A 25142-nucleotide genomic window follows, 5' to 3' on the forward strand; every position below is an offset into this window, starting at 1 on the left:
CTCTGCTCCTGGTTCTGCTTCAACTCCAATGAACCTGAGCAGGTCACCACCCTGCTCCAGACACCCTCTCTCTGTGTGAAGTGACCGTCGGGGAGCTCCATGGACACGTTCCTGGATGCCGTGTATTTCACAGTCTTCTCCAAATCTGGCTAGAATTCAGCAAGTTTCTGCACTAGCATGAGGCCAAATGACTCTTGTGCTTAGTCATGTCCGACTCTTTGCGACTTCACGGACTGTAGCCTGCCAGACTCCTCTGTCCATGGGGATTCTCCAGGCAAGAATACTGGAGTGGGTTGCCATGCCCTCCTCCAGGGGATCTTCCCAACCAAGGGATTGAAACCAGGTCTCCCACATTGCAGGTGGATTCTTTACCATCTGAACCATCAGGGAAGCCCCAGAAATATATAAATCTTTCCTCAAGCCAGACTCCTCCTCCCCATAAAGTCATCAGATTAGATATTTACATGGAGGAAAGTGGCCAAAAGCAGTGAAGTGACATTTTATTGTCAAACAAGGGGCGTCATGAACCCCCACGCAGGGAAGTAGGCTGCTCCAGGTCTCTAGGGACCCTTCCACCTCCAGGTTCCAGCCTGGCTCTGCCCTCTGTTCAGATGCCGGAGCAGAGGCTGCAGACCCTGCCGGGACCCATGTGTGTGACACCTGGAGAAGTCTGGGAGCTGCTGCCCCACAATCTGCTCAGTTAGACCAGGAGAAGCCATAGATGGGCAGCTGTCCAAGCCCTGAAGGCCAGGTGGGGAGGCGGTCTCCTCTGAGGCAGGGCCTTGGCTCACTGTGTCCCGCCAGAGTACCCTCCAGAAATGCCAGTTCTCATTGCTTTCACTGTCTCAGATCACTGCAACTTTGCTTCTCCATTTAGTTCACACGTAACCTCTCAGCCATCAAGACCCACCCCCCACCTAAGTTTTCTTTCTGCATCTGTGACTCTGTTTCTGTTTTGTAAATAAGTTCATTTGTACCATTTTTTTTGGGGGGGGGGGTTACAAATATAAGCGATTGGACAGCATTACCAATTCAATGGACATGAACTTGGGCAAATTCTGGGAGATAGTGAAGGACAGGGAGATCTGGCATGCTGCAGTCCATAGGGTTTCAAACAGTCGGACACAACTGAGCTAATGAACAGCAACGATAATGATAAAAAAAAAAAACAAAAAACTGCACCCCCAGGGGAAGACCACATGACATACTCTCTCAGCACCCTTGGACATACAGCCTCAGACCCACCAGGCTGGGTCACCCTGACTTCCCCAGAGCCCCACGTTTACCTCCAGCCCTTTGCCCAGTGGTCCAATGCAGGGTGGAGGAATTGCCCCCTTCTCTTACTCAAAGTGGACCAAAGCTGATGCCTTTTTCAGGGCTCTCACTGATCACCCTGATGGGCTCACCTTGGGACTTAGTTTCACTTGCATTACAGACCAGTGTGAGGCAAAGAGCAGAGTCTGGGCGTGGAGAAGGCCTGGCCAGTGGTGACCTGGGCAGCCATGGACACAGTACAGTCTCTCTACTTGCCGGTGATGTTTGAGAGCATTCAGCCTCCAGGGATGCTGTGAGGGTTAAGTGAGAAGATACACGAGCCTGCAGCACTGTTTCTAACATACAGAGATGCTCACTAAACTGCGGTTCACTCCCTCCACCCCGACCTTCAGGAAGAGGGTCTTGGTCCATCTTGACTTCTTCTCTGACCTTATTTTAATTCCAATTTGATAATAACCCGATTTTTTTTTCTGTTTTTTTTTTTTTTTTTTTTTTTAGTAAGAGACCACAGACATCTACATCTCTACCTAGGACTTCAGACAACATCTAGACATTAGCCATCTATCGGGGAAGTCGTGTGGGGATGGAGGTGGAGCAAAAGGAGTCTGTTCATCCACCCCAACAGGGACCTGTCTATCCAGGCACTTTTGGTTGCAAGAGACAGAAACTCAATCCAAGATAATTTAAGCAAAGAAGGGTGCGTGTCTCCTTTCGGGCCTGACTTGTCCTACTTCCAGTGACGCCCTCTCCTCTCAGTTCTCATCCTGGTTTTGGTTCACTTCATTTCCTTGCAGACTTTCTGCACCTGTTAGGAAAGTTGCCCCCTTGAGCACTGCCTATTTCCACATAGCACCTAGAAGAGTCTCAGGGGAGAAGCTGATTGGCCAGCCCCGGGCCGCCTGCCCCGCTTCACACACAATGTTCCAGCTACATGGAACTGATTCCTGGGGGCAGGTGGGGCAACAGTGAGCCAAGTCTCCCTTCCCCCAAGCCTGGAGAATACTGCTGGCCTTGAGCATCCAGAGGCAGTGACTCTCTGTCATGTTCGCATTGAATATTACCCAACACTGCGATTGGTTTTCTCGAGCAAGCTGATTACAAACACATTGGAGCCAATGTGTGTGTTAGACATCATAGCAGATCTTTCAGTCTTCATCTTGGTTCATCCACATCGACTCTCTGAAGTAGACATTATTATTTCCACTTTAAGGACAAGATGGGCGGAGATGAGATGAGAAAATTGAGGATTGCGGAATTGAAGCTGATAAACGGAATTAGACTCAAATCCAGGTCTTTTGATTTTTAAATGCTAAATTCTTTCTGTTATATTACTGTGCCGTCTGGCTTCTTTTTGAGATGATGACGATAACTCATAGAAACCGAGGCCAGATGCCTGTGCCTATAATTCCAGTTAGAAAACACAGACCGTGCTCCTCTTGTAGGAACTTGGATTTAAATCTCTGTGTCCCTAATCTCTGTGCTGCTAAGAGTTCAACTTTCATTGTAATATCAGCTTAGGCAAATTATCAATACATCAGGGAATCAGCTCGAAGTCGACTTCTCAAAATAGAGCCCACAGAATTCTGGTGTTATTGGTACCCGGGACACATCACCTCCATTCATGTCAAAAGTAACCTTACCCACTGGAACCACACCCGGGAGAGCTTTCCAGGGAGACCCCCTTGGAAAGGTGGGGGCCATCTTCTTCCCCGCCATGGCTTTCTCCCTCCCAAACTGACACCTGCAAATCAGAGCTGGGCCCCCTGCTCCTCCCCAGGTGTGGGAGGGTGGGCAGATCCCTCTCCGAGGCGGCGCACCGCGGTCCAGCCTCAACCAGGCAGCACGGCTGCAGCAGGTGGAGCGGAGCGGAGCAGCGGCTTTTGTTAACTCTTGCACATCATTTCAGGGCTGCTCTTTAGATGGAAGCCCCTGCGGTTCTTTCCATAATAGCTGCGAGGAATCAAACCCACTGCCCACACCCCTTCCCCCTCCTCCCACCCACACACTCTCCTCCTCCCGCCTCTTCTCCTCCCCACGGGCCTCTGTCTCCAGCCTTGGATCAGGCCCACCACCTGCGATCGGTTGCCACCCTCCTCCTAGGGCTGGAGGGCTTGCTGTCCCGTTCAGCAAGGGGCCAGGAGCACATGGCCAGTTCACAGAGAATCAGTCCCCCCTTGCCCTCGCTCACTGCACAGAAGCTTCAGCTACTGATGCTGAACGGTGTTATGAAATGCCATCCTGGCTGCCTCTCCTCAGAAGTTAGAGCCTTCATCCATTTCCCTTCCTTATTCCTCTTCCTCGTTCCTTATCTGCAAACAGAAAAATCACATTCTCAGTAACGTTCTCTTAACATCAAAGAGTGTGGACGGTGAGAAAATACCATTCTGCCTAGAACAGGAGACCCTGTTCTGATGTCAATTTTGTCTTAGGACCATTCATCCTCCTCTCACCCTTGAACTGGGAAGTAAATGGTGTATATCATGCATCTGGATGATCCAAGAGGCGAGTCTCATCGTCCTGCAGACACCTGATGAGAAGTACTTGAGCCTTTGAGCTCAGGGGAAGGAATTCTGATTGTTGAGTGAGGAGCCGAGATTTCCAAGGGTCCCCTCCAATCAGAGCTTCCCCTAATCAGGACCTCCAGGGCACAGAGTCTCTGCTGGACCCAGGCTACCCCATACGCAAGGACCTGCTCACCCACTGTTCAGGGCAGTTGCAGCAGAAAAGATTCCCAGCCCTGGGGCCTGAAAAATTGAGATTAAAATGGAAAAAGGAAAGGAAGATTGCCAACTGCCTCAATGTGATCCATGCTTTAGGTAAGGAATGGGCCTGGTTGAACAGACCCCTGGGTGTGGACTGCCCAGGACCGGCTTTCTCATCTGTAACTGTATTAATGATCTGTTGAATATCCAACAGGCCTATGCATTCAGCCCATGTCAGAGGAGGGGAACAGATGTCTTCTCCATCGTGTGCTCCTGTGAAACATGAGGGCCGCTGGGAAATTTTACTCGGTGGTAAATCCAGCCTTGAAAGAGCTATAGCTCTCCAGACAGCTTAGCACCAAGCAGTACTCAGAGCCCAAATTAGACTTGTGGTTTGATGGCCCCTAAGGAGAGCTTTTGCCTTGGTGAACGCACAAAGCGATTCTGGAATAATGCCTGCCAGGAGCTTAGTTCACAAGCACCAAGAGCTCCTCCCAGGGACACGTGGCAGACTACTTCAGTTTCAACTTGATAAAAATGGCAAAACCATGAAAACTGGCTGATGGTTACGATGTATGGTGGTGGTGGTCACGGAGTTAGAGCTAGTACCCCTATGTCAGATGTGGAGCTTAAGGTGTCTCAGCTGAGGCTCCCCTGGCCCCTGGGAGGCTGAGCCTAGGGTTTGGACCAGCCAGATGCCCACCCAGCCTGTGTGGGCCGTCAACAAGCTGTGCTGATGATGACAAGTGTCTGTTGGGTGTGCCTGTGTGTGCCAGGCATAGTTATATTATCTGTGTATAGAGGGTAACTAATACAGGTCAGAATTTGTGCCAGGTTCATTTTTTTATCTTTTAAAAATTTTATTGCAACCTAGTAGGGCAAGATCAGGGCTCACAAACATGTTTCAAGAGCTCCAAAGTTAGGTGTTGTTTTTCTGTCTCTTATTTTTGATTTACAGTGTCTCTTGACTGCATATTCTTCTCTCTGCTTTAAATCTGGTCTCTGCCTCACTTTCAAGGTATTTTATTATGACTCTCACTATCTCCATAGGGCTTTTAAAACCTGTTGTAGAAAACACCCATCTATCACTTCTTGGCATTTGGATAAAATTGCTAATTGTCTGTGCCAACCATTTGCAACTCGATTACTACTAAAAGTAATACATGGGGAACTTCCCTGTTGGCCCAGTGGTTAAGACTTTATCTTCCACTGCAGGGGGTATGGATTCAAACCCTGGTTTGGGAGCTAAGATTCCATCCACATGCCTTGCAGCCAAAAAGCCAAAAAAAGTAAAATAGAAGCAATAGTGTAACAAATTCAATAAAGACGTTAAAAATCGTTCACATTTAAGTAAGTCAGAAAGAAAAACACCAATACAGTATATTAATGCACATATATGGAATTTAGAAAGATGGTAACCATGACCCTATATGTGAGACAGCAAAAGGGACACAGATGTAAAGAACAGATTTTTGGACTCTGTGGGAGAAGGCAAGGGTGGGATGATTTGAGAAAATAGCATTGAAACATGTATACTATCATATGGGAAATATATTGCCAGTCCAGTTTCGATGCATGAGACAGGGTGCTCAGGCCTGGTGCACTGGGATGACCCAGAGGGATGGGGTGGGAAGGGAGGTGGGAGGGGGGTTCAAGATGGGGAACACATTTACATCCACGACTGATTCATGTCATTGTATGGCAAAAACCACTACAATAGTGTAAAGTAATTAGCCTCCAATTAAAATAAAAAATTGTCCACATTAAAAAAATAAAAAGTAATGTACAGGTTTTCCTATATTTTCTCTGTGGATGTTTGTGCTATTTCATGTAAATTTTAATATCATAGGCTATTAACAATAGCAAAGGGGTTATACAAAATATATATTTTTTATCAAGTCCCTATATCTATTTGAGTCCCTCAGAGTATTTAGCATAGGATAATATTTTAGAGGTTGGTCTGAGAGACAAATGCCCAGGTTCACATCCTGACTCCATTGCTTACCAGCTGTGGACAAGTTTTCCTTGAGTCTCTATGTTCTCAGCTGTAAAATGGGCATGATAATTGCACCATTCACAGAGTTTGAGAATTTAATAAGAAAAAATTGCATAGGAAACTCTGGCCCTCATGTCTGGCACATAGCAAATGCTCAGTAAATGATGACTAGAATGATTTGTTTATTATTGTGGTCACACTTACGGATGTTTAATAGACAGTAGTGAATGTACAGATTTATTGCAGGTCAGGGTGAGGACACTTGTAAGTGTTGGTATCTCTGCCTCTCCTCCTAACAACTTACCAATGACCTGTCATCTTCATCGTCACTCTGGAGAGCAGAGAAGTGGCAATGACGACGCCACCGTGCCTTCTGTCCTGGGCAGTTATCACTGAGGCCACAGCCACTCTGAAGCATCTAACCGCACAGGTCAGTGTGCGGAGCACTGCACAAGACCAGTCTAGAGATAACGTGCTTGTCCCTTGGGAGTTAGAGACGGGAAGGACATTTTGATGGACTTGTGAATTAGACTGCAGTGGCTTAAAAAGAAAATCTGTTAATATAACCACCTTTAAAATGAAGAGACTTGAGACACAGTGCTCCGGTTGTAAGAAGGGAGGACAAGGGGAGCTGCCCACTGTCCCTCTGTGTGTGTGTAGCTCCAGCTGGATGCAGATATCCAGACCCCGATGCTCCTTCCGCTCGGAGCTGCCTGGCTTCACACCTGCAGGGGGCGCTGTCCTTCTCACACTGCCCAGGGTGAGCAGCGCCTCTGGGGCTTGTGTAAAAGGCAGGGCTGTTTCCAGTCCACCTGTGCACTCAGTATCTACTTTCATTCTAGGCAGCTCGGGGATATATACAGTAACATTACTATGGGGCTTATAAGGAAGTATAATAATTACTGTGGAAGTCTGAAAGACACATTTCAAAAATATGTGGGTTCAGGCATCATGATGGTACCAGATATATCAGAATCAGCTAAGGAAGGTGGTGGGAACCAGCTAAGTTTTCCAGAATTTTTGTTCACATCATAAAAATTGCTTCCAATAAGAGAAAAACTACAAACTAGATCATCAATTTTCACGGCCCTTAGAAGATCTCTCAGAAAGTCCTCATATCTATTAGATTATCTCTGTCCGAGTTATAGTGTACCCATCATCAAGGACGTGCATATCTGCAGCTCTCTGAGGGCATTTGGTAACCACACACAAAGTCTATACCTGGAAAGTTCATCAGTGTGTCTAACCTAAGTCTGTCTTGCTGCAGTTTAAATAAGCCACAAACACTTACATTATTCGCTGTTGTGAATGTGGGTTGCCCGAGGCACACAGAATAAACTCCTCCTCTGCTCCCTCTTGGAGAAGCTTCTTCATGTGCAGACTGCAGTCCTCAAATCTCAGGAGCTCTCTCCCTTTTCATGTTATCATACGCACATGGATGACTTCAGGAAATAAGTGAATTAAATATAGGCGTAATGCAGGTATTCTGAAACAGGAGTGACAGGAGAAGAAAATAGAAAGTTATTTACTATTTTCCAAGCGATGAAATAGGAGATTGATTGGAAAAGGTGAAAGATGAGAGAGAGAGAAAAAAAAGTCTGTCATTGAATGATATTTTCATCGGAGAGGAAAATAAATACCAACAAATGAAATTTGACTCATCTTTGCAAGTTTCACCAAGCATGAAAATGTCCCTTTAAAATTTCTAGTAAGCAGTGGCTGGCTATGGGATTTTTCCAGTGTAAAGGGAATATGAGTTCAGGAGGCCTGGGAATGCCAGAGGAAAGGGGTTTTTTGATGTTTGGGGCTCTGAGACTGTCGGTTTAAAAAATGAAGGTAATATAGAAGGGCCAAAGTGACATTTATCATGCCATCTCTCCAGGCTCCTGTCTCTTTAATCAGCTAGCCTGATTTGCCCAGTAAATGATTCCTGAGTGTGTGTGTGTGTGAGCGCGCGTGTGTGTGCCTGCGCGCGTGTGTTGTAGCTCTGTCAATCCTTGGATTAGAACCAATGATTGCAGCTCGTAGGAGGGCTGTCCAGGGCCAGATTGTACGATGTGTCTCACTGCCAGAGTATGAGGAGAGATAATTACTGAGAAGTCACACTCTCCCCTCCTTGGCTTTCTTGTGGTGTCCTTCAGCAAAACAGTGGATTTAAATCTCCTTCCACCAGCTCGACAGCAACGCAATCTGTCAGGAAAGAAAGAAAGAGAAAACCGAACCTGACAAAAAAGAAGAAAAAGAAGAAGAAAAAAATCATGAAAACCATCCAGGCAAAAATGCACAATTCTATCTCTTGGGCAATCTTCACGGCGCTGGCTGCTCTGTTTCTCTTTCAAGGTAAGAGCTTGCTATTGATCTGCCTACAGCAGACCCAGGAATTGTACACTGTGCTGTGGGTGGTTCGCAGACTCTCCGAGTCGGCTCTGCTGTACGGTTTGCAGGTGGAGGAGAGAGCGTTCGCTCGCGTTCCAGCAGCATGGCTGGGACGTTCTCCTCCCTCCCAGGCTGTGAGGGTATTGATCCGATTCTGGCTGCTAGGGGAACAGGCGGGGGATGTATGTACATAAGTAAAGCGTGTCTGGGGCTCCTGTTTGGTAACGTGGCTGTTTGCTGGTCCCCCGGCTGTCTGTACATTCTTGCACACACGCGATGGATGGAGACACATGGAAGCCGGGGAATTAAGGATTCGGAGGGCGGCGGGGGAAGCTGATGCGTTGCTTGTGGTACTGGGAAGAAATTTCGAGAGGAAACTTTAAATATCTATCGGCCAGTAAACTTGCAAAGCTTCTGCAAGGAGCAAACGGAAAATGCAGGCTAGGCATAATCAGGTAACTGTGCTTTGTGGTCAGAAAGCCAGCTCTGAGGGCTGAATCAGTCTGCAGCAGAGCTGGGCAGCCGGGTTAGTTTTCTGTGTGTTTGGGGGTGTGTTTGTGGAGGGGAGCAGCAGGGGGTGGTTAAAAAGCAGATAAGAGGCTGCGGGAGCAAGCAGGGCTCTGAGATTCCGGAAAGCTCTCCTAAGTTGAAGGGAGAGAGGCCGGAAGAGTCAAATGCTAATGTTCTGTTTCTTTCTCTGGGAAGCCGAGCCCTCTGGGCTGCAGTCTGGGCCGGGCTTGCCGAGTTGTGGTCCTGCTGTGCTGGGGTGGGTGGGAATCCACTTCAACCTGGAGTCCCCTCGCTGCACTGGGGGGCCCCAGCGCTCTGTCCCAGCTCCCACCTCCCAGCAGCCTGCCACCTCCCAGCAGCCGCTTTCCCTGCCCACCTGCTCGCCCCACCCGCCCTGTCCTTTGAGGATCTGGTGTGCCTCTTTCTCATTAAAGACCCCTGCGTTCCCAGGCACTGAGGTGGGCAGAGAAACTTTCCCCAATGGTTGCTCAGCTCCATCTCCCACAGGACCCCACTTGGGAGTTCAGTGCTGGCCACTGCATCCCCAAAGGAAAGTTGGCTCCCGGTGGGCGGGGGTGGAGAAGGCTGGGGAGTCCCACCCATCTGGTTCCCTTCCCCACTGCAGTACGGGGCTCTTGCAGTCCCCACCTCTAGTCCCCTGAGTTCCCCCTGAGGGTGGTCTTTGGTGACTGTCCCCTTGCCGGAGTTGCAGAGGCATCCACGCAGATCCACAGGAGGTGGGCAGAGAGGGACTAGGCTGGGAAGGATCAAATGCCTGCGAACCCTCGGCTGGGGCTCAAGGAGGGGGGAGGGGACCCTGGAGGGCTCTGCAAGGATGCAAGGAAGTCCGAAAGTCCATCGGATGGGATCTCCTTGCCCTGCAGCTCCCAGCCATGGGGGCGGGGGGCACGGGCCTCAGGGTCTCCCTCCTCCCCCACAGGGCAGTGGGTGTGAGCGTGAAGGAGGCCACGTGGAGGCAGCCCTGACTGACTCCTCTTACATAACATGGAGCAGAGGCAGCATGTGTGTGTGTGTGTGTGTGTGTGTGTGTGTGTGTGTTCACGCGCACCCCTGCTTGTACTTGGGTGAACAGGGGCTCACCCAGTGAGATCAGGGCCCCAACTCTGGCACTTGGGAAATTGAGCCCCGAGCCAGGCAGCCTCCAGGTAACAGCTTCCATCACTATAACCACAGAAATGTAAACCAAATGGGGGAGGGGTGGGGGAGGGGTCCGGAGGAAGGGGCAGGGAAGGTCCCAAGACCTCCATCATTCCCATCCATCCTGAGGTTTGAGTCTCTTCCATTTTAACCTCCCACTGGAGACAATTGCCAAAATTCCACCATCCACAGCCCCACTGGCAGCTTGCCAGGAGCCCCAGGGCCATACTGGATTTACATATAAATTAGCATATGTGATTTTTTTTTCATCAGAAATAAATGCAGGGAAGCATAATATTTGCTCATACTTTGAATCATTCCTGAACAGATGAGAAGAAAGTGGGGGTGTGAAGTTCTCCCCCGGGGAATTCTGATTGTGGACTCTTGTTGCCATCTTGGGTGGGGACGGGGGTGACTGGGTTACCCCAGCCCTCCTCACAGTCTACCAAATCCTGAATTTAATAAGACGAATCATGGCCTTACTTGCACTATCTACCTCAAACCAGCTTTCAATAAGCTTTGATGTGTCATAAAAGAACCGGGCTGCCCAATTTTAAGGCAAAGTGACCCCCGAGACCCACCCCCCACTCCCTCCCAGTTGGACCAGCCAAGGTGAAGTGTGTTTTCCCTTTCAGGGCATGGGAGCTGGGGTGGGCCAGTTACCTCTTATCAAACTCACAGAATTACTCAGGCAGCCAGGTCTTGCCTGCAATAACCCACCCCTATTGCATTGACCCAGTGGGACTAGTTAGAATGTGGTACACGTTCTAAGGCAATTTTTTTCTTCTCTGTTTTTGTTTTAGGCTGGCTCTTCCTAGAGCCCTTACTTCCCGGGCTTCTTGCCTTCTTGAAAAGGTGTTGGGGGCTAAGGGGCAGATGATGGACCCCTCCCTGACCTGCTCCTCACCCCAACCCACAGCCACCGTGATCCAGCTTAGAGGAGGAGGGAGTCAGCCCCCGATTAGTGATAGGAGGAGGGTGGGGGTGATTAGTGCCCAGGGGCTCTGGCCCTAAGACGCTCCAGAGTTGATTAGCCAGAGCTCCACCTCGGCCCTGGGAGCCAGAGCAGCTCCTGGATGAGGCGCTGTCCTTTTCAGCTCACCGCCCACCTCCTGCCACGGAGAGGCTCAGAGAGGAACGGATGGTGTACGGCATCTTCTCTCTTTCTAGAAACCCGACCATTTCTCCTTCGAAGGATTAATGCTCCTTTCAACACCTTCCCAGGAGCTGGGCTAGATTCCTGCCTTACCTTTCTCATTTTCTCTCATCTCCTCACATCCCACATCAACTACCTGCCCACGTACACAGCAGCAGGGCAGAGGGGAACGGAGAGGACATGGAGATGGGTTCCCCTCTCTTTCTCTGGGTGCCGGCGACACGGACACGGTTCAGCTGGGCGGATCGGCCAAGTTCCTGCCACTCACAGCAGACACTTGGGTGCCAGCCGCAGCCTGAGCTGGGCAACGCTTCTGAGATGCGGGCAGTGGGGGTGACAGATGAGACCGTAACAATGTTTACTGGCAGAGTGAAAAATCGGTTTGGGGTGATGGGCTCCTGGGCCTGATGTAAGTAAGCATTGTGGGCACTTGGAAGCATGGCCAAAAAAAAAAAAAAAAGAAAAATTAAGGGGAGATGACAGAGGAGCTTCACAAAGTGGACATAAGCTGCCAGGCTTGGAGTTTCCAATGGGGGAGGCAGGGAGGCCATGGGCAAGTCGTGGAGTGCATAAGAACTGCAGCTTCCCTCCACTCTTCACACCCTGGGACTGCCCTCCGGGCGTTGGATGGAGGTGGGCACAGAGTCCCAGCGGGGGGCGTTCTCGGGTGGCAGTTTCGGGCTAGTCCTGAGGCTGGCTCTTCCCTTTCATCACTTTTAAAGCCAGAGTGAGCCCTAGGATCCCTTCTCGCAGCTGTGGCCTCTCCCCCTGGGTTCGGTGGTTTCTCGGTGGCCTCTCTTGTGGCATGGGGCTGAAGGGTGCTGAGCTGTGTCCCTGGGGGGCGTCTCCTGGTTCCTTGCTTGAGTGTGCCAAGGGGCACTGTCCCCAGCAGCTCCCTGGGGATCTGCCCCTGCTCCCTGGCAGCCCTGAAGTGCAGCAGCCCCGGCTGGGGCCAGCTACTTGTCATGGATGGGTCACACCAGTGTTGACTTCAGCCACGGTGTATCCCTCGGGATGAGGTGTGCTGTCCGGACATCCTAAGAAGGGGTGACCTGCAGGACAGGTGATTCCGGCACCTGTAGGAAGATGCTGGAAGGATGTGCCATGCTCTCACTATCTCCTTATGGTGGGAATACTTCAGAGAGGATAACTGTGTCGAGGATTTGTCTCTGTCCCAGATATTTTAGGTCTGGAGCTCACGGCCTGCTCCTACCCATCAACTAGAAAGACGAAGGTGTTAACAACAACAACAACAATCCACATTGCTTTATATTTAACCTCAGCAGAGGTCCTATGGACCCTTCAAACACTGTAATGGGCGTGCCTGTCTGTCTGATTTCCAATCGTTTCAGGTGGCCTGAGCACAGCTGGGTGGGGAGCAGGTACATCCGAACACAAAGTTCCCCATGACTTCTGTAGGTGACAATACTTCCCTCTGGGAAGTCTCCCCACCTGTCTGCCAGGCCGGGGAGCAACTCCCCCAAGGGTTGTAAAGGCTCATTAATGCTTGTAACGCAGCAAACATGTGGTGCTAAGTGGAGCTCCACGCTGAGCCTGCTGGTATTTATGGAGCTCCTTTCCTTTCTGCTCTACTGGCTTGTTACATGTTTACTTTATGTCTGTAGTCATTTGAAATTCAATAAAACTAATTAAACATAAAAAATGAAAACATGCAAAAATAAGGTAATCGATGGCGTGCAGGTCCGATGGGGTCTTGGGTACCACATCCTCCTGGGTGTCTCCTCTGCAGACCTGGTGGCCAGGCCCTCCTTGCCTTAGAGGGTGCGCGGTGGAAGAAGACCAGAGGGGATTTAGAGGAAACACGCGGGACCACGCCTCCTCACTCTTTTCTAGTAGGAGGAAGACTTTTGCCAGGAGGCGTCAGGGGGCGGGGCCAAGGGCAGAGGGGCGGGGCCCTGGGGGGAGGGGACATGGGAGGAACCGGGAGTTTCAGAGGGTAAAAACCAGATGTAAGCTGGACTGGCAAAGGGTGGAAAGAAGAGGCTCCCGTCCTCTGCTTTGACTGATTTTGTTCAGCAACCTCTATATCTTATGTTTTATGTATTTATGTGTGTGTGTGTTTCTGCAACCTTCTGAACTGAGCCTGCCCTTGCTATGGCAGCTGAAACAGGAGCGTCCATGGAAGAGATGTGCATGTCCCTCCACCATCCCTCTCCTTCCCTCTCTCCCAGCTTCTCCCTCTCTTCCTCTCCCCTCTTCTCCCTTCCTCTTTCTGCCCTCTCTCCCCCTCTTCTCTGCCCTCCCTTTTCTGTTTCTCTCCGTCCCTTATTCTTTCTTCCTTTCATTTTTCCTTCTCCTCCGTGGGAAAAATAATTGATCAGCTGACAGATCTGGGTCAAGCTGGCAGGGGCTGCTCCGCCTCATGTAGGGCTTGCCTAGGAGAGGGGGGAGGGGGGTCTGTCCTCCCAGGTCACAGGAGCCCAGATGATAGACTGCAATGGTGGTGGTGGGGGACGGGGACCAAGGAACCAGTGGGGAGTTCATGTCCATAAGGTTGGCTGGGGTCCCACTGAAGGCAACATCCTCAGCTGTTGCTTGTCTGATACCCCAGGGTTCCACATCCTTTTCCCCTTTGCCTCTGTCCTGCCTCTGTTCCACTTGTACACCCTACTTGTTCCAGTTTCTTCCCTCATCTTTCTGCTTGCCCCTCCTTTTCTGTTCCTTCCCAAACCAAGACAGGAGATCACAGATTCTCCCCTGCTTAAGTCATATTAGAGAAATGGCCTTTTGTTTATTTGCAAGAAGAAAAACAGAAACTCTGCCAGAAGAGCTCTGTAAGTCATTTGCAAACTGCAAAACAAACCAACAGCGCTTCACATTTCCATTGCTGAGAAAAGAGTATTTCAAGAGAGACTGTCAAGCTGAGAAACCAAATATTGGAAAACACATTCTTCAGCTCTGTTACTAAGGACATCTTAGGTTACTAAATTTGATTTTTTTTTTTTTTTTGGCTTCTTGAAGAGTGTTGCCCTTTACAGTAATAAAGGACTGTTCAAAAGATGGACTGGTTTTGACTTCAGTAGCTCATTCAGATTCACTCTCCAGAGGTGCCTCCTTGGCTTCATCTTGGTGGTGTCACCAAAATCCAATTCAACACAGACTAGATCTCGTTGTTTACTTGTGCATTGATTCAGTCACCTGGTGAGTGTTTATTGAGTTCCTATTACGTTCCCTGCATTGTTGTAGGTGCTGGGAATATATCAGTGACCAAACCAACTAGACAGAGTACAATCCCCAGATTTGATTTGATTTGTCATCTTTTTTAATCACATTGGGAAGAACCAGCAGAATTATCAGAAGTAGGGGTGGAGGGGCGCTGGGTGACGTAGTCTCCTGCACAGTTGCTTGTGCAAATTACAATGGGTAGCAAGCCCTGGAGGCTTGTTTTTAAATGGGGAGCGTGGGGAGAGCGAGTGCAGCCAGGCTCTGGGTTCATCGCGTCAGAGGTGCTGCCTCTGTTGCTCCATTGTGACTCCTGGCCGGAAGGGCTCAGGGATGTGTGATGCTCCCTCCCTTAGCACATGGACAGCAAAAGCTGCTGTGAGGTGTTGGCTTGGTGACCATTGGCTCTTGTCATTGTCATTCAAGTCATTCAAGTGGTGTCATCACCACTGCCACCCTGGCCAGTGGCCTGTCCAACGCCTTCGTACCCTGCCTTCTGCAGAGAACTGGATGGCCAAAGACAGCAAGGGGTGGGGGTGCTTACGCAGGACAGGGTGGGGTGTGCTGAGGCAGCTGATCAGGGTGAGTCAAGTGCAGCTCATGGGACCCTGAGGGTTTCCTATTTTAGGGTGGACTTAAGATGATCTCCTTTCTGAGAACTCTTTCTTTGCTACCTACTCATGTCCTCAGCCATGTACTGAGCCCACCAGTCTTCTCTGTCCATGGGAATTTCCAGGCCAGAACACTGGAGTGGGTTGCCATTTCCTTCTCTGCTCCCCACTCATCACACCCTGATTTAGGGTTCCTGAAATGACAGACAAGCGTCGTCGTTTATTTGTTCTCCTCTGATGCTATAACTGTGGTTGGGACACAGCCTTTTTTCAGTCATCAGCTTGTGTTTTCAGCCTACGCACCCAAAGAGAATCCAGCTTCCCTTTTGTTCACGGTGTGAGTTGTGGCTGCCCTCTGAACGCTTTAAGGGGGTTGCTCACCTGGCTGCTTCTGTCTGCATTTCCATAGTGCTGGTGATTCTTCTTAGCATTTCCCCTGTAGAAGTACAGGTAAGTACCTTTCTCATGGATCCATGATTCTTCAAGTCAAGCAACCTGGAGCTATCTGCCTCTACTGAGGTTAGGAGGTCCTCATGCAACAGGTACAATGTGCCTTTGCTTGCAATACTCCCATTTTCTAAGCCATTGGTCCTCAAATTTGTTCTACCATGGAATCACCTGAGGAACTTTATAAAAATGCCAATACCTGGACCCTATCCCAGAACGCTTACATCAGCATCTCTTTGTGAGATGTTCTGATATTTTCCAGAGCTCTCTAAGAGGTTCCAACCTATGGCCAGGTTTGAAAGCCATAACTCTTTGGTTATCAGAAAACATTCTCCAACCTGGGATAAGGCACATCCCTTCTAGGAGCCTCTGTCACTTCATCTCTAAAATAAAGTGGTTGGACTAAAAGATTTTCAAGTTTCACGTCCCACATTTTGCAATTCTGCAAATAGCCTTTCTGAGTCTAGTACTTGCAAGGTAGTGGTGCTAGGGGAAAATATGCAGAAGCAGTGTCTGTTTGCAGGAAGCTAAGAATATAAACACAGCCACAGACGACCACAGTCGTAACATGTGAGTGGTATGTGTGCACACAAATAGTGCATACTGTATCATACACACTATCATGTATCCACACATGCCTGTGTTTCTTGTCTAGAAGGCCTCTTTCAGGTGGGAGGGAAGGACGAACAAGCCACAGCATTTCAGGTAGGGGGACTCAGGAATGAGAATGATTTCTCCCACAGGAGAAATTCCGGAGCCTTGGAATGTGTGAATGTGGGTCAAGAATGGATGTGTTGGAGCCTGATTTAGCATGAGCTAAGTGATGGTGAGTCTTGGCAGAAGCTCCATTCATAAGTGTGAAGATTTCCATCTCTCTCTCCCAGCCTCCACTCCCGCTCACTCCCCAGGAACCCGCTACCCAGCCTGCTGCTTCCATCTCTCTCCTTCTCACCGGCAACAAAGGCTCCGTGCTCAGAACCCCAATGGCAGTTTGGCAGCTACTGTGTTAGGCCGAGGGAGGCTGGCTCTCGCCTCCAAGCCAGGTCAGACCCTGCAGCGCAGGCAGGAGCGAAAGCATGCCTGTTTTGATGGAGTCAGCAGGTACAGGCAGCAGAGGGGGAGCAGAGCTACCGTGCAGATTTGTGCCAAATACAGTCCCTGGGTAACTCACGAAGTGTTCCCGCTGCTCCGTCAGCCAGGCAGAGTCACAATCAGCTCAGGCCCAGAGAGACTTTCGCGATGGTTTATTTCAATCCCCCTGTTGGAGTTCTAACATCCCAGTGGTGCAGCTGCACCACTCCAATGTGGGGGAACTTGCCTCTCTCCAGAGCTACTGCATCTGATTGATCAGGAAGACAGGGAGACAAAGGAGAAGAATCTGTCCTCTTATCGATTCCAGCCCCTTGCTCTCGGTCTGGAGACGAGACACAGCATAGTCGTTGGATGGTCTGGGCCCAAGCTTTGGTTCTGCCACTTCCTAGTCTGAAATCTTTGGCAATTTAATCAACCTCTGAGAGCAATTCCGTTCCCTCTTGTACAAAACGGAGCTAATTCTGAGACTTACATTTAAGGCTGGTGTAAGGATTACATAAGTTAGTGCAGAGAAAGTGCTCAGAACACTGCCTGGCACACAGAAAGCTCTCAATAAATATCACCTATAGTATTACGAGGGCTGCTAATACTACTACCCACAGGATGAGGCTGGTTTTTCTCCGACATGACTTTTCTTCAAATATTTGAAAACACGATTCCCTCCCCTTCTCCCTAAGTTAAATATTCCAAGCTTTTCTCCTGCTTTCTGTATAATCATTCGTAGAAAGGGTGCCGATGGCCCTTTCCTAAAATTATTCTGTTTTCTTTTTATGTTGTTTTTCTATTTATGCTGTTTTCTTCTTAAGGTAAATCTCTTTGCCGTGTGCTTTGAGTATTAGAGGATGTGGCCTCACCTGATTCTAAATCCAGATAAAATGAAATCTCTGCTCTCTGGAAAGGCATGACCCGGGGGTGCCAGTCTCTCTCCAAACCCTTTGTCCTCTGGTTCCGTGAATTCCAAGGGCTTTGCTGCGTCTTCCCCCTAGCAAGCGTGCACCTGCTCCCTCTACTAATGGCTGTCCAGCCCACCTGGCTAAAACTTGTTATGATTCAACGCAGAACTCCAGGCTCAGCGCCTCTCCGAAGCTCCGACTGCCTTCTTTTCTGCCCCCCACGGCTCTGGCGCGTCCTTCCTGGTCTTTGCTTCTATTGCAAGTCTGTGTAGCTCCCTGCTGATGCCTCTGTCTCCCGTCTGTGGACAGTGAGCTCCTGGAGGTCTGGGACTGCCTGTGTGCCAGCACACCCAGCACAGTACCTGGCACACAGTTGATCAGTGTTTATGGATTAAAAAAAAGAGGGGAGAGAAAGAGAGAGAGAAGTGCCCTTAGGTTTATCAGGAGCCATAGAGCCCTGTAGAATCTGGGGGAGCTATAATTAACCCTTCCTTCTCCAATGACTGTGTCATAGTGTTCACACAACAACCTGACCTTGGAACTTGCTCTTCTCTGAAGTTTGTTTATCAGATTCAACTCATCTCTTCCTCTGACAAGATCTCTTTTAGACTCTGAATATGAAACTACAAACATCAGTCACCCCTGCTGGTGATCACCAGCCATAAACCAGATGTTATAGGCACCCAGGTAGTGGAAATGAGCTCTTGTTCTTCCTGGCTAAACTCACCCAAGAGCAGGACATGGTCTCTCTAGGGGCCAGCTGGTCAGAAGCTTGGAGGAGGGGGCTGCTCTCTGAACCACGTTGGCATCAGAGGGCAAGGGAAAGTCAGACCTAGGACAAGAGGAGAGTGACTGGTGGGTTTTCTTTACCCAGAGAAGGTGAAGAGGATCAGTGCTTCTTACCCACTTCAAACATACTCTGCCTCCTTCTTCACCACTCCCTACCCCGGGGCATTTGACTGTCTTCTAAACAGCCAGAGGGGAACCTGACCCAGGCACAGCAAGATTAATTGACAGCCTTTTTTCTCAATGCAATTGGTGATGCACAGACATCTGCAGTTCAGTAAGCCATTTTGTCAGTTCTGAAAGCAAACAAGAATAATCATTCCGTATTTCTCTTTCCTTCCTCCCTTAAAACTTCTTAATAGAAGGATTTGAATGCCTTCTCACCACTTTTTCATCACTCTCTGGCACTGCTGAATTCTTGTCCAAGGCTAAAATAGTTTAATCATCAAGTCTAGAAACTCAAACTTTCTAGAGTTGTGGGAGGTACCTTGGAGTTTGCCTGGTCTCCCACCTGAATGATATTGGCTAATTCCTGCTCACCAGCTCCAGGATCCCCAGAGAACAAATGCTGTCTGAGTTGTGGTCCTGGTTCTGGCTGTCTATCCAAATCACCTGTGGAGATTGTCAGAAGCCCAGGTTCAACTCACAGAAAATCTCATTATATGGATCAGAATGGGGTGAGGTCATCTCTACTTTGAAACACTTAGGACTTTCAGTGCAAATATAGCTGAGGATATATTTGCCCCCGGTTTCATAGTAGGTAAACTCTGCAAGAAGGTATTGCTCAGTATAAATTCTACCCTTTCTCTTTATACATAATGTTCTAAACTTGTTCAGGACAGCAATATGCTTGCTTATAATATGCACCTCTGAGATTTGCTTAGAGCCGAGGATGGTCATGCCATGCGAGTCAGGCCAGTGGAAAGTAGGCTGAAGTTTCCCAGGTGGCAGTTTGAGTGCTGGACTCCAGAGTGCTGTTCTTTGTGAACGCTACCATTCCTACATCTTTTCTTGACTGAGAGCCTGGCATACTATCCGGGGGTCCAGGAACCAACCTGCAAACAGAAAGGCCAAAAAAAAAAAAAAAAAAACATTAAAAAACACTTACAACCAGAATGGCAAAACAGGAAGCTCTTAGGCTGAACTAAATGAATTTGCAGTTTGAGTAAATCAAAAGTAGTTGAATGTAAACAATTTCGCATGGCTCGGTCTAACAGAAGGACCCCAAGTTCAAGATAACATAGCAGTCACGCCAGCTGTGCAATATGTATTTCCACACTTATTATTTATGGAAAATATTTCCATATAATTAGGGCTCTATTACTTGTAGCTGAATACAATCTTAGTAAATCTACATGGAAAAAAAATGTGCCTCTTTCTGACTTATGCCAGTTACAGCCACTCAAAGTACCAGTAATATTGAGCGATCCAGTATCTTTCTAAGAGAAGACTGTGATGGACCCTAATTATCTTACCTTGACATTCTTAGTTCCTTATCACCATTATCATGCATAACTTCTAAACCACTAATCATTGTGATCACTATCTTCTAAGCATGTTCCAGTTTGATGATGATTCACTAAAAGACATTACCAGATGGATTGTTCATGCTGTAGCTTGATTGGCAAAGTGGGGAGTGGGTTATTGTCTACTACATTTTGGACTTTATGCATCAGACCACTTTATTATTACACTCATTTCTTTTCTTGTTCAGATATTCCACACTATTGCTCACTGAAGTTGCACTCATTCCCCTGTCTAAATTGCTGTTATTCAAGACCTCTCCCATCCTTGCTTTTATGTGTTTGAAATTTTATTGCATGTGGGTCCATTATTTAAATCCACTGAGGCTATTTTTGTATTCTGATGAGCTGTCACCATTAGTTTCCTGTCATTCCCAAGTGATATAAACTTGTCATGTCCACATCACCAAGGTGAATGATTAAAAAACAGCAAAATCATAGATTCAAGAGTATAGCCACGTTCTTACTTACGTTTTTATTTCAACTACTCCAGAATGATTTATTCAGACCCTACTGTGTGCTGGCCATAAACAATAAGTCCTAGTTCTTACATTCAGTCAAGAAAGACAATTCAAGACAACATGGTAAGTGTTGGGATGAAAGCAAGTCTTGTTTGCCATGGCCACATCGAGATATATCAGGTCAGAGAACTCTTCTAGAAGGAAGAGGTACTAAAGCTGAGACACAAATGTTACCAGATTCAACCAAGTAAGAGGAGAGAGAAGTATTACAAGCAAAGGAATCAGCATATGCCAAATCCTAGAAACAGGAAAGCATGGTAGGAATTTAGGAATCCAATACCAATCTGGCTAGGCTGAGTGTGTTGGTGTAGTTTCCTGGGATAAAGCGGGGGTGGAGGCACCTGGTAGGTAGAAAGACAAGGGGTGCAGTTACAGAAGTGGTCACAAGCCACACCTTAAGTGCCTTTATGGTTCTTGTTAAAGATTTTATTCTGAGGGAAGAAAGGGTTGTTTGTATGCCAGAGAGCAGCATGATTAAGTTTGCAGTGTTAATTGATAAATAACATTATTTAGGTTACTTAAAAATGTTAAAATGTTACTCCAGTTGCAGTGTGGGAATGAATTAAAAGACTAGAGGATTTGGCAGCCAAGCAGGCATGAATTAACCAGATGAGACTGACAGAGACAAGGAGATGTGGGTATTCAAGCATCATGGACTTAGAGCAGGGGTCCCCAACCCCCAAGGCCACTGACAGCTACCTGTCCAAGGTCCGTGGCTGGTCAGGAACTGGCCACACAGCAGGAGGTGAGTGATGGGAGAGACAGCAAAGCTTCATCTGCAGTTCCCCATTGCTCCCCATAGCTCACATTGCTGCCTGAAATATACCCTGTCCCCTATCTATGGGAAACTTGTCTTCCACAAAACCAGTGCCTGGTGCCAAAAAGGTTGTGGACTGCTGACCTAAAGGATAGGACCTGGAGATGGAGAGGAAAAACAATGATGCTCGAGAAAGCAAAATGGAAGAGGACTTCTCATATCTGGGTAAATAGGACACAGGCAGGTATTAGGGAGAGTGTGATGAATGCAATTTGGGTCTCGATGGTTTTATTGGTGTACACAGAGCTCTCTGATATGAAACTAGCTGGATGAATCTGGAACTCTGGAAAGATACCTGAGCTTGAACAAGAGAGTCTTTGACACAGACACAATGAGTTACCCAGGAAGGAAGATGATGAGAAATGGGGCAGACAACCAGGATTTAAGGATCAGGAAGGGAAGAGATCTTGGGAAAACAACTGACAATAAGTGGCCAAAACAGGGGAGAAAAACCAGGAGAGTGGGATGATATTGAGGTTGGAGGATGTGTGTTTGGGGCAGGCAGGAGGCTTAGCCACCGCATCACATATTGCTGACGATCAACTAAGATCAGACTTAGAGGAAGAATATCTTCTATTCTCTTGGGAAAACAGTCTTTGGGGGTGGAGCCATAGTATAGGAATCAAGTGGGGTGAGAATAAAAAACATGGATGATTATTTAAGTTTTTTCTTTATTTTAAAGGGAGATAAAGTTGTGACACCAATGGGAGCTGTAGTTGAAGAGAAGTTTGTTGCTTTTGTAAAATAGGGAAGACAGATCTGAACGCTGGTGGGCGAGGCTGGTAAAAAGAGGGTGAAGGGGGGATAGGACGTGGCTACCCAGGTGAGGGCCCTGGAGGAATGTGCGGCTGGGTGGGCAAATCTTGAGCATAGGAAGAAAAATGGGACTTGCAGAGAAGTAAAAAAAACACTATCATTACTATGAAAAGTAAGGAAGGAACCACATGTTTGAAAATATCCATAACCTTTGGGTTCAGACAGAAATCACAATCACACAGTGAAAGTGGTTTAAAGAAGATAGAAGTCTATCTCTCTGGTTACAAAACCACCCCACTGTGTTCCTGGCTGGTGCAGTGTTCCCAGCCTCAGGGACACTCAGGGACCCCACTCTTTCCATGGTTTGGATCCAGTGTACAAGGTCTAAGAGGTCAGCATCCTTGTGTCAGGCCATGGGATGGAAGAGGAGAAAAAAATAAAGGGCGGTATGCACACACAGACTGTCTCCCAAGGATGCTCCCTCCCTTGAAGCCATCACAGAATGTCCCTCCTCACAAGTCCTGGGCCAGAGCTTAGTCACTCAGGCACACCGAGATGCAAGGCAGTGTGGGCAAGGTACCATCCACTCTGGATGACCACACGCCCAGACAAACTCAGGGGCCCGTGACCATGGAAGAAGGGGAGGCTGAATATTAGGAGCCAATTCATGTCTTATGAAAGGAGGGGGTTAAACCTCCCTTGACAAAGACGGGAGGGGCCCCATACAAGTGCATGGTTAAGGTCTTACCACTTATTCTGTGATCCAACCACGGATTTTCAGCATCTCTGGTCCTTAGGGAAATATAAATACCATAATCGATACTACTTAATACCTATGAGGATGGTTATTAGTTTTTAAAAATGGTGACAATATAGAGAAACTGAAATGGAAACTTGTGCATTGCTGGTGGGAAGGTAAAGTGGTGCAGTCACCGTGGAAAATCATTCTTGGTTCCTCAAAAAATTAAAAATGGAATTACCATGTGATCCAGCAGTTTCACTTCTAGGTGTATATACCCCAAAATTTGAAAGAAGACACTCAAATAGATATTTGCACACCAATGTTCACAGCAGCATTATTCACATTAACCAAAAGTGGAAAAAACCCAAGTGCCAGCCAGGGAGGAAGGGGTAAGCAACATGTGGTCTGTACATATGATGAGATGTCATCCAGCCTTGTGGAAATGAGTGAGTAAAATTCTGACATGGGCTACGACATGGGTCCCCAGCCTCTGGGATCTAATGCCTGATGATCTGAGGTGGAGGTGATATAATAATAATGGAAATAAAGTGCACAATAAATGTAATGCTCTTGAATCAACCCCATACCATGCCCCCCCCGCCCAGCTGGTCTGTGGAAAAATTGCTTTCCAAGAAACACTTTCTCTCTGGTGCTAAAAATGTTGGGGACCCCTGGACAACATGGAAAAACCTTGAAGACATTATGCCAAGTGAAATGTCAGACACAAAAGGACAAATATTGTATGATGCAACTTCTATAAGGTACTTAGAACAGGCAATTCATAGGCAAAAAGTAGAATCGAAGTTACCAGGAGTGGGAATGAGGGTTTATTATTTCATGGGTACAGAGATTCTGTTAGGAAGATGAGAGATCTGGGGACACTGATGGGGGTTATGATTGTACAACATCATGAATGTTCTTAATGCCACAGAATCATACGCTTAAAAGTGGTTGAAATGGTACATTTTATGTGTATTCGGCCACAATAAAGACAAGTGGGAAAATGAGAGCTGATTAGCAGTCTGTGGCACTGTATGGAGGCAGGTAAACTTTGAAACTTAGTGACAGGAAGTCGAAGAAGTTAGCATCTGATGGCTTATATTTTCTCTGAGTGTAATTCATGGAAGGTTTACGTGTGCACACTTGTGTATACAAGTTTCCTGTGTATACCTGTAACTGTGTAGGCTGGCTATTTTTTTTTTCCCAGAAAGCAGAAAAGGACTGAAAATAGTTGTGTGAATAATGATGGAGAGAACTGGCTAGAGAATCAGAGGGATTCCACGTAGTATTAATCACACCTTTCCTCATGGCATTCTTTTTTCTCTGGACTTTAAAATTATTGTTATTATTATTATTTTTACTGAAGCATCATTGATGTACAATATTATATGTTACAGGTGTACAGTATAGTGATTCATAATTTTTAAATGTTATGCTCCATTTATGTTACTGTGAAATGTTAGTTTTGATCCTCTTTTCTCCAGATTTGTGAGATATGATATGATCTACTATCACTGTATTTTCCATCTCTTTTTCCCATCATTTAGGAGATACACTAGACTTTCTCCCAAATACGGTCAAAACTCATCTCCAACTCAGTTCTCACATGAACTCTGTAAGGAATTACGGAGATAGAGTTTTGCGTTTACAGTTTGCAGAGCCTATCCATGTAAAATATATTTCTTGATCTCCACACCAATCAAAAAATTCTTTTCTCATCGCAGTTCCATTGTTAACTCTGCCTTTAGAAACTGAGGGTTTTTGTTTTTTTCCCCTAAAGGCTTTATTTCCCTCAACTGTAAATGGAATAGTTAAACTTTCTTGAAATGTAGTTTTCATGTTTACGTGGATTATCTTGTGAAATTCGTCTCTCCATTCATACTGAAAAAGTAAAGCCAGGGACCCTAGGAGGTTTCTGAACAGTGCACGTGTTCAGAAGGAACATGTGACTGTTTCTCCCCATGACGGCATGTGCACACACCCCCATACACACACAACTCCCCTCCCCGACCCTCCTCCCCTGCAGTCTCTCACCACTGGCTTCCATTCTGTTTCTGACCTTCCCTGTGTCTCCAGTGCCAGCTCAAGCTGACTTCATTGCTCACAGGACTGCTGTTGCCTCTGAACGGGTCTCCTGTACCAGTCTGCATCCCAGCTCAACCCTTCCTCCATCTTGCCCATCACTGATTATCTTGCTACAAAAACAAATTTAGCCACTTGAGTGCTTTACTGAAAATCTCCATTAGCTGCATGCAGCTCTCAAGATAAAGCCCAAGTTCCTTAACTTGGCACAGGCAGCCCTTCCGCCTCTGCCCAGCCAGGGTCCTACTCTGTCTCCCAGAGACCTCCTTGTGCTGCCCTGCAGCCCCATTGACCCAGACACTGACCCTGCACACCGACTTGGAAACGGACCCTGGAAACTGACCCTGCACACTGATCTGGAAGCTGACATCTTCCCGCATCGCAGTGACCCTGCAAAGCTCTCGGCCCAGGGATGTCCTTCCTGAGAGGTCAACACTGTGCAACCCTGCACACACTTGTGTCAGTGTTGAGAGGGGCAGACAGAAGACAGCCAGGAACAGAGTTTAAAAGGCGGGA

At 47.7% G+C, this 25142-nt stretch overlaps 1 protein-coding gene and 1 pseudogene across 1 annotated transcript in view; both read left to right on the forward strand.

Annotated features, from left to right (window-relative positions):
- The first annotated feature begins 8067 nt into the window (after window positions 1–8067).
- Window positions 8068–25142, forward strand: part of NTM (neurotrimin) — a 925228-nt gene continuing 908153 nt past the window's right edge. The window contains exon 1 of the mRNA XM_061157527.1: window positions 8068–8313. Coding sequence (XP_061013510.1) covers window positions 8232–8313 — 82 coding nt within the window. The 5' untranslated portion in view covers window positions 8068–8231. The remainder of the gene's footprint in view (window positions 8314–25142) is intronic.
- Window positions 22470–22581, forward strand: LOC133040971 (U6atac minor spliceosomal RNA; annotated as a pseudogene).

This window comes from Dama dama, chromosome 2, assembly GCF_033118175.1.
Source record: "Dama dama isolate Ldn47 chromosome 2, ASM3311817v1, whole genome shotgun sequence".
Taxonomy (NCBI): Eukaryota; Metazoa; Chordata; class Mammalia; order Artiodactyla; family Cervidae; genus Dama; species Dama dama.